Source organism: Durio zibethinus, chromosome 27 (genome assembly GCF_047325235.1).
Source record: "Durio zibethinus cultivar Kanyao isolate XHJ-2024 chromosome 27, ASM4732523v1, whole genome shotgun sequence".
NCBI classification, from domain to species: Eukaryota; Viridiplantae; Streptophyta; class Magnoliopsida; order Malvales; family Malvaceae; genus Durio; species Durio zibethinus.
Window position 1 is genome coordinate 17,020,294 of NC_143188.1, and position 9,684 is coordinate 17,029,977.

General features: G+C 33.1%; 1 protein-coding gene across 1 annotated transcript; it reads right to left on the minus strand.

Annotated features, from left to right (window-relative positions):
• Nucleotides 1–2,957: 2,957 nt before the first annotated feature.
• On the minus strand, nucleotides 2,958–9,151 carry LOC111279924 (26S proteasome non-ATPase regulatory subunit 1 homolog A-like). Its single transcript, XM_022866993.2, has 13 exons — nucleotides 8,769–9,151; nucleotides 7,991–8,060; nucleotides 7,403–7,508; nucleotides 7,086–7,197; nucleotides 6,809–6,977; nucleotides 6,147–6,622; nucleotides 5,916–6,051; nucleotides 5,591–5,839; nucleotides 5,149–5,369; nucleotides 4,799–5,057; nucleotides 4,413–4,645; nucleotides 3,789–4,308; nucleotides 2,958–3,616 (listed from the first exon to the last, which is right to left on the minus strand). The coding sequence occupies exons 1-13, from the start codon at nucleotides 8,921–8,923 to the stop codon at nucleotides 3,293–3,295; spliced, it is 3,030 nt and encodes a 1,009-aa protein (XP_022722728.2). The 5' UTR covers nucleotides 8,924–9,151; the 3' UTR covers nucleotides 2,958–3,292.
• Between the last annotated feature and the right edge of the window lie 533 nt (nucleotides 9,152–9,684).

Here is a 9,684-nt window from a genome sequence, read left to right on the forward strand (position 1 = left end):
TCATGCACATTTGCTTGGTAGTTGGTGGTGCCATAGAAAAATTTACAAAAAAAATTTATGTGATGAATTCGAGATTTAAATATTTAATTCAATTGATTTATATAATTATTTTTAAAAAATTAACATTTAACAGTTTTATGATTCAAATTTTAATATTTTTAATGATTTTTTTTACATACTAAATATATCAATATTAAAAGTAATTTTATAAATTAATTAAATTAAAATTTTTTCTTAGTTAACGCAAAATTTTTATTAATTGAATGAAATTCGGGTTTAATTTTATATTGTAAATGATTTTAATTATTACTTACCCTTCAAAAAATTAGACAGGAAACTTAAGATTGATGTAGGAAGTGGAAAAAAGGGTTATTTCACCTATCATTAATTTTTCTCTCCTACCATTACCAAGTACGAGTAAAATCCATTCTCTTACTAATTTTTCAACCCAACCGTTTCTATCTACCCATTTGTCTCCCACCATCCATGATCCTAACAGCACCAGGCATGGTCCTATAGATTAGGTTACGCCACCGCAAGTCCGCATCCCCGTATATATTAATCTGATTTTTCTTTGGTCCGTTGAAAATGTTAATTTTATTCATATGAGAATGAAAATAAATATTAATTTTAAAGTAAAGATGAGAATGAATATATTAAATTTTTTTTTTTTAACATGGAAATGGGAATATATAATATAGCATACGTCTTATATCCATACTCATATCTTATATATTTATATATATTTAATAAATAATTTTTATTTAATAATATAAATTTTTATTTTAAATTAATTAAGCTTAATATATATTTATTTTGAAAATATATTTATAAAAAATTACATAAATATCCAAAATAAAAATAAAATAAATTTTGTTTTTATATTTTTTAAAGTTATGTGTATAAGGATTATCCATATCTATTAAATCTCTACAGGGATAAGAATGAATTTAAAATATCTTTGAGTATAAATATGGTGATGAATACAATATTAAAATTCGATGATAGAAATAAAAAATGTTTTACCTATCCCATTACTACCTATTGGCATTATGAGTGTTCAAAATTTAGTTTTACTCGAATTAACAAATTGAATTGATTTAATTCGATTAATCGAATAGTTATCGAATTAATTTCTATCAATTATTAAAAAATAATGTTAAAAAAATTTTATTTTTTGGTTAATTTGATTTGAAAACTAAATTAATCAAATTAATTAAAATTTTAATTAAAATATAAAAAACTTAAATATAAAATTAAAAATAAATGAAATAAATCATGTTATTTTAAAATATTTTGTTAGATGATAAATGTGGGTGGAATAGATGAATTGAACCGTTTCCAAAACCAAAATTGACAAAAGGGCAAGGCCAGAGGACTCAAAATGGGATGACAGTGTCTGATCAGTGTAGCCAATAATAATCTAACAAATCTTGATATCCGACAAGTCAACCCACTACCTCCCAACCTCTTAATCACATGGATACAATTCAATTGCCAATCATTTCAACTTCAAGCAGGAATCTCTAAAGAGCCTGTCTCCATTTTTTCTCTTCTTTCCTCTTCCATGACATATTTTCCTTAGCTTCAAAATTCGTATGAAACAACTGATTGAGAGAGAGAGAGAGATATATCACATGGGTTCATCAAAATCAAAAGGATCATCAATAATGTTTTAAATGATTAATAAAAAATAATATCTTAAATTTTTTTAGTAAGGATAAATAGTAAAATTGATTATGATTAAATTAAAAATAATAATGATAACAAAATTGAATATTATAACAATAAAAATAAAAATTAATGATGAAAATATATATATTTGAAATTCAATCTAATGGTAAAATGAAATTAGACCAAAGCCTAAATTTCACGTCTAATAATGAAAGCCAATTACAAATTTGTGGTTTAGAATACGAAAGTGAAATGAAATAATAGGTGAAAGAAAAAGAAGTAAAATGCAATCTTCAAATAAAAACACTTATTAATTAGAGAAGTTAAATTTACTCTTTCAAGAGCAAATATCAAAATGGCATGTAGAAAGTTTACTAAAAAAAAATGCATATGTGCACGTGTTACGTATCGAAAACTTAAATTTAATTATGGTAATACACGAGTTTTAGATTAAGAGGGTCACGTGACACATGTAGTGATAATTATTATATATTTTTATGATAAATAAAATAAATTTAATGATAAATTATTTAAAAATAAATATGATAATTTAAATTACGATATGATAATATAATATAAAAATTATATAAAAAATTTATAAAAATAACACAATTTTAAATTTTAAAAAAATTATAAATAAATTTAATAAATTTTATATTTTATATTTTTATATCAATATAAATTATGACATATAATTTTTATATAAAATATAAAATACGATGACACAAAATATCATATTTAGAGCCTAACTGAGAGTATCTTTGAAATTTGGATGGACACAACTCGTTCCCTTTCAACCTAGCTAGCTATTTCATTACATTACATGCTGCTGTTTGCATGAATGAAACTGAATATTTGTTGAACCGAGCTCGCGGTACCTTCGGCGCTGAACCCAGATTCACTTGCAGCCAGCATAGGATAGATTTTAACATCACAACTCGCTTTTTTTCTAAGTTTATTATTTTTTTAAGGATTTTGCTGACGAATATCTTAAAGAGTAAGGCACTAATTTAAGTTACTATATAAAATAATATTTTCATCTAATGCATTGAAAATCATGAATGAAATTGTCAATTACATTTAATACAAAATTATTACAATAAATAACATGTTAACTAACCTTTAAAAAGCGACTAATGACTTGTTTTTTTTAATTAAAGTTGGGAAGGAGAATTTGGCACAATTTTTATATAAAAAAAAATTTTTTTTGGTTGAAGGAATTAGTATATCAAAAGAGAAAACAGTAGTAACGAACATTATGAACGTCCAAAAAAAAATTAATCTGAGAGAGAAATTTCCCTTAAAAAGAAAGTAATGGTTGAACATACATGTTACCCTTTTCAAAAGGAATACAAACACAGAATAAAAGAGAAAAATGGGAATAGCATCAACTAAAATGCAAACTCAAGACCCGAAAGGGAATTCAAGAGAACACTTGTACTAAGATCTCATGGGAGATAAGAATGTAACTAATTATTAGGAAATTCCTAAGTTGAGGTGGGGAATGGAGCAAATATTCTCCTAGTTTTTCACTTTAGGTCAGAGAGATTTAATCGAACAAAACACTGCTCGTGTCTAAAAGTATCGTTGGGGATGTTCATTTCCAGAACAGGTAAAATCAGGATGTGTACTCGAAAGGCTGAGGGGGCTGAGGTTCATCATCAACGGCCATAGCTGATGAAGAACTTTGTTGTCCTGCTGCTGATCCACCGACTGAAGATGCTGTGGATGCAGGTGCATCTGTTAGAGAGAGCACCTCTGGTTCATTAGGTCGCATGTCTCTAAGAAGAACAAACCCAGATGGTGCCAACTTAACAGGCACGTATCGGCTATCTTCTAAAAACTTGATGAACTTCTCCTGAGCAGGAACCACTCTTGCTGGGTTGGTCAAAATCTCAAATGATGGCTCAGGCTCTGGTTTCTTCTCTGGAGGGCTATCAACCTGTCCGATAGAAAGAATCAATGACAGAAGGTAAGTAAATACAATATTTTTGGTTGATCATTACCTGACCTAATCTCAACCAACACAAATATGCAGAAGAAATATTAGACAATTTGAAGGGATATTTGAAGGGATATAGCCATAAAATTAAGGATAACTTGATGAATCTTACCAGCATAGCTTCCACATCCTTCTCAGCAGATGATTTCCCTTTTCCAGTATTGGGAGCAGTAGATGAGGACTCTGTCCCAGATGATTTCTCAGCATTTGCCTTTACTTCTGCCTCTTTCTTAGCCCTAGCTTTAGCCTTTGCTGATGTTGACAGGATGGCAGTGGGAAGTTTAACAGCTGATGTAGTGGTAGGAACAGCCGTTGGTTTTGGATACTCAAAAAGTGAAGGTTTTGCATGTGATAAGAATTCAAATATTGGAACCTTCAGGTCATAGTTCAGTCCAATAAAAGCTGTGGGAGAGAATGACAAGCTCACAAAATATATGAGAGGATACCAATACCAAAATTGGCTAAAAACAGCAAGACCAACAACAGCGGTGACTTTGTCATGCTTTGTCTTGGAAAGCAATCTTATGGTCACATTTCTCCCACCAGCATCAAGGATCCCAGAGGCCAAGATTGCTCCCATCTTGCTCATTGTGTCTTCATGTTTATCAAGTATTATCTTTTCTAGTTGTCGCCTAGATTGAGAAAAAAAAGGGTTAAACAAAGCAATATATATGTAGAATTGTTCCAAATCTGAAGGAAAGGAAGAAAAAGGACAAAAGATATAATAATAGCATACCTGAATGTTCCAACACGTGAATCACTGGCTTCATTGATCTGGACCATGACCATAGCCGTCGCAATAAGGGCACCTTGACGAACAAAATCAACAACATCTGACGTCAAGGGCTCCAACAATGATATGGCCTCACTCAATCCGGTGCCAGCACATGAGATGCCCACCGCAAGTGCTGCACCATATCGAACATGCGGGTTGTAAGACTCAGATAGTAAGGAGACAATTCGAGGAGTCTGCAGTGTTGACCAGACAAAACAGTGAGATTTTCAGAAATTCATAGCCCAATGACAGACCCCAAAGGTACATTATACCCTAAAAACATGGGGAGAAAAGTGCAACAAACATCGATCATACCCCATACACAGATGAGAAAAAACAACACGTACCTGCTCTGGCTCCGAGTAAAGGACAAACCCCAGTGCTAAAACAGCAGTTCTCCTAACATCATCACTCACATCTGACACAGCAAAGTGCAGCAGCTGGCGAATTGCCTTGTTGTTAGCAGTTCCCCTATAGGCCAATGCTAATGCATACATACCACCATAACGTAGTATAGGATCTTGATCCCTAGTCATCTGCTCAATTAATGTATCCGCTTCCTCTTCCCTTCCATAAACTGTAAGAGCTATCCCTAATGCTAAGCCCCTGAAATCATATAGGAATAACACAAGCAGTAAAGAACATTACCAGGACAAAACCAGTTCAATACCAAGATCACAAAAAAATCCAACTTTACCTGATAATTTTCTCATGTTGTGTCTCATGTGCATAAGCAAGCATCTCGCTTGCCTTCTCACTTGCAGTTCCAACCATAAGCAAACCCATACTGATGCCAGCAGCTTCACTGGCAACAGCACTGTCACTATAAAGAACACTTTTGATGTCATCATAGATTTCTTCATCAGCGGTTCCTAAAGCTGCCAAACCAAGACCTAAGCATGCACCGTGTTGGATAACCTGCACAAAGAGTATCCAATACTTTATTACTTAAGGTTAATGCTATTTTGTCCCACAAGAGGACAGTCCAAATACTCACAATGGCATAGAGGTAAGAAATAACAAATTGATGAACATGTTTTCTTGTTAGTAGATGAAAAGTCGGCACTTTAGCATTTTTATTAACTTAAGCCCTATTGGTTGGAAAAATGATGCTATCATATGCCAAGAAAGTCATATACCTCAACATTAGTGTTGCCTAGGCTATCACGAAGGAATTGCTTAATGCCCTCACCATGGTTGGCATGAATGAGACCCAAAGCATACAGTGCTCCACCTTCAGAGTATGGACTCCCACCACCACCAGCCCCACCCTGGGGCAGGTACGGAGCCATCAGAGACCTCCCTTGCTGCAGATGTCCTCTGTGAATTACACCAAGCCCAGCTGTTGCACTGAATTTGGCCCAATTGGTGGCTCTACTAAGCCAGTCCTGATGACCACAACCATAATGGTAAGTATACACAAGATGAATAGTAAGTAAAGATATAGCAGGACAAATGTTTTACCAGATTGTCCCTCAGGAATGTATCCACAGTTGTTCCAGCATGCATTATAGCATTAGCATAGATTGTAGCGCTATGGCAAACGCTATTCCTTATTTCAACAGACTGCTTTATTGTCTTCAGAATTAACAGATCCGATCTAAGACAAATCACAATCAGTTAATGGCTTTCAGAAAGAACACAACAAAAATTTAGCTCCACCAAAAGATAACACAAAAGAAATTGATGCCTCACTTGTTATGACTGTACAAGAATTGTAGAGTCAACTGTATTGAGGTCTCTCCTGACAAAATTCCTTTGATTTTTGCTAGCCTCTCAGCATACATAACTTCTTTAGGATCTGCCTCAGGCACATTTGTTGTAACAGTAGAAGATCCATCTGTCATCTGAACGTCCTCTTGAGCAGTAGAATTTTCATTTTGAGCGGAAGCAGTATCAGTGGATCCCGGCTGTAATGATTCTGAGGGCGGAGATTTGGGAGCTGAAAGGCGATCTCTTACATTTAAGAGAAAAGCCTGGTGCTCATTCTCCACAAGATCGAATGCGACTTGGAAAGCCAAAAGAGCATCCTCCTTATTTTCAGAACGGAGAAGTTTCTCCAATATATTTGCAACACCTTCAGGTTCATACAAAAACATGAGACACTGACAAACGCTCAAATAATCAGGAGAAGGCAGTTGTTGGTACACTTTAACAAGAAGTCGAAGGACCTGCATGAACCAAAGAATAACCCGCATTATGGATCTTGCAGAAATTGCTACGTTGCACTAAAATTCGAAAAGAGCAACTAATAAAGGAACACAAATTGCTCTAATAAAAAGTATAAAAAAAAACTAGTGGCTATATCATTCATTAAACTACAAATAGTTTACAAACAAACAAGATAACCTCCTTACCTCACGGCGATATTCTCGGCTATACACAAACGAATGAGAGACATTGATGCAATATGCTAAAGTCCCATGAACATTATCACTCCCTGTTATTGCTTCCTCAAGTTTATCCAGTCTCCGGCAATCAATTGCAGTTCCCATGGCTTGTTGGTATTTTCCATCCATGATACACCTAAATGAAGAACGGTAAGATAGCTAAACTCACCTAAATGAAGAACAGTAAGATAGCTAAACTAACTCCAAAATATTTTCATCAACTAGGACAGCAAGCACTACATACTTATCCAGCATTCTCTCCACAATTGCCTCCAACCTAGGGTCAATCTTTGCTGCTTCATCACTTGATTCTGCCACCTTTGACCGAAGGCTGGCATACTCATCTATTGCCTTGGCTGAAATTAAGAGCCTAACCAGTCAACTGCTTGGAATATCAAATTTAAAACACGTGAAATACAATATGATCTATGCTAAATGAATGTTTAGGCTTGCCTAAACCCTCACTTGCTGCAGAATACAACCAAAACCAACAAATAAATTTCAATTAACCAAACTGTTATTAATGATCACATAATATAGCACATGATTCAAAATTCTTACCAAGGAGAGTATGAACGTAATCAGAATCCTCAGAAACGTCAAAAAGAGGGCCAGCTCCAAGAGCATAAGACAATGAATCATTAAGCTCACCCAAGTAATAATAGACCTGAGTAAAAGAACAATATAGCCCAAATAAGTAAAAGCCAACAAAGTCAAAATTAAATAAAAAGCAACTAGAGATAAGGCATCTACTTCGATTACTTCTCATTTACAAATTGTAAATGAAATCAAAACAATATTCCACAAATCAAACTGCGGCTTTTCTTTTACATGATAAATGTATCCAATGAAAATTATAATACTAAATACATATATACAAGGTCTGTAATAGATTATATTAGATATTTTTTCCGTTAGTCTTTCAGATTTGGATCACTAAAATTTGCTAATCAGCAATGTTGGTTAAGAAAACCAGTCCGGAAAATGCAAAGATGAAAAGATGGAGATCATGGATTTCAGATTCTTTTTTTCCATTTTCGAAAATAACTCATTAGAGTTCAATTTCGAAAAAATATGCCACTTACATTTATTAGATCACTAACATCCACATGCATATACATAGAACTGAGAGGGACAAGAGAGAAGGACCTTTGAGACAAGCAATGCAGCAAGCTGTCTCTGATGCTGGCCAAATTCTTCATCTTCATATATGCTTTCTCTGAAAAACACAAGCATAATATCAGTATTCACATCCAAAACTCATGCAGTGCACCATTTGAATTGAAATCACTCCTATTACAGGCCACATGACTCATATAAACTATATAAGAATGGAAAAAATTGTGCCAGATAAATATAAAATAAGCTGAAAGCAGCTGAATGTAGATAAAACTAACATCCCCTCCCCTTGTGCCCCAACCCAAAACAGATACAGGAAATTTTCAAAGTAAAGTGAACATAGTGCTTAATTTAGTGAAATTTTTCAAAAATACCATCGCCATTATTTTTATTCACTCAACAGTTACAACTTCCTAAGTGAACAAACCATTGCCCACATTGCACAATAACTGCCTTTAATTCGTCCTAATCTGAAACACATAAAACTTTTACAAAACAGATGACTAAAGCAATCAATCATCACATTGAATCCTTTATTTCACCATTTGCCAGCTAAAACCTAATTTGAAAACCCAAAATAAAACAGGCGCCTATCTCAAATAACCCAAGCTCAACAAATTCCAAATTTACCCACTTAACTTAATGAATTCAAGCTAAATTCTCAGTCTTTTCTACAGTAACTGAAACAAAACATCAGAGAATTCTCTTCACTTTGTTTCATTCAGTTTTCCCACCCGCCAATCAAATTAAAACAACCAAACCCTAACCAAACAAAAGAAAAATACCACAAAAAAGTAATAAGGCTTACATGATAGGAATGCTGGTGGAGATCTCAGGCCAAAATTGGTCTACCAAGCTGATTAGATTAGAGAGAGCATGGAACTTCAATTGTGGATGGCTCTCGTTAAGCATCGCCAGTAACCCTCCAACCGAGCTGATCATCGTCGCCGCAGCCGCCACCATTATTATATATCCCCAAATCAAAAACCCTAACTTTCTATAATTTTTGAAGGGTTTCCTCGATAAAAGGGAGGGGCAAATCGAAGATTCTACTATGGGTATTTTGTCGGTAAAAAGAACCTTCGACGATCGGAAGACAAAACCCGACGATGAAACGACGACGGAGAAAGAAAGAGAAAAGTTTGGGTGGAAATTTTGAAGCTGTTTTTACAGTGAGCTCTGTGTCTTATCGAAGAGGGAAAAAACCACTTTTTTTTTTTGAAGTAAAGAATTCACTTATCTTGAAGGAAAAGAAATCGTTTTTTTTAGTTTTTAAATTAGCCTTGAAACTTTATTTTGTTATACAATTAGGCCCTCGTCAATTTACTTTGCTCAAATTTCTCCTCCCAAGTTTACTTTTTTTTAATCTAATCTAATATAAAATTAATAATATTAAAATAAAAAAATCCTTCTAAATAAATGTGATGTTTTTTGTTTGGAAGAAAATTAATTCAAAAAATTTTCCTTTTTTATAAAAATAATTTAACTAAAAAAATAACAAAAAATTTATAGATACAATCATGTCAATAATTTGGGTTTTCTATGTAGATTAAGAAAAAAAATGAAAGATAATTAAATAAAAACCAAATATATTAGAAAAACAAAGTGTTTAGTAAAATTGACTTTCAATATCAATTTGTCCCTTTGAACCAACAAATTAAATTTTTATAAAAGAAAAAAGGATTAATGAGTAATTTGCCTCATAAACTATATAGATTTAATAT

Coding starts and splice junctions, on each gene's coding strand:
- LOC111279924 (XM_022866993.2), bottom strand. CDS start 8,923: ATGGTGGCGGCTGCGGCGACGATGATCAGCTCGGTTGGAGGGTTACTG. Junction 7,509..7,990: donor CTGCATTGCTTGTCTCAAAG/GTCCTTCTCTCT, acceptor TCTTTTACTCAG/GTCTATTATTACTTGGGTGA. Junction 5,058..5,148: donor CAACATGAGAAAATTATCAG/GTAAAGTTGGAT, acceptor ATATGATTTCAG/GGGCTTAGCATTAGGGATAG.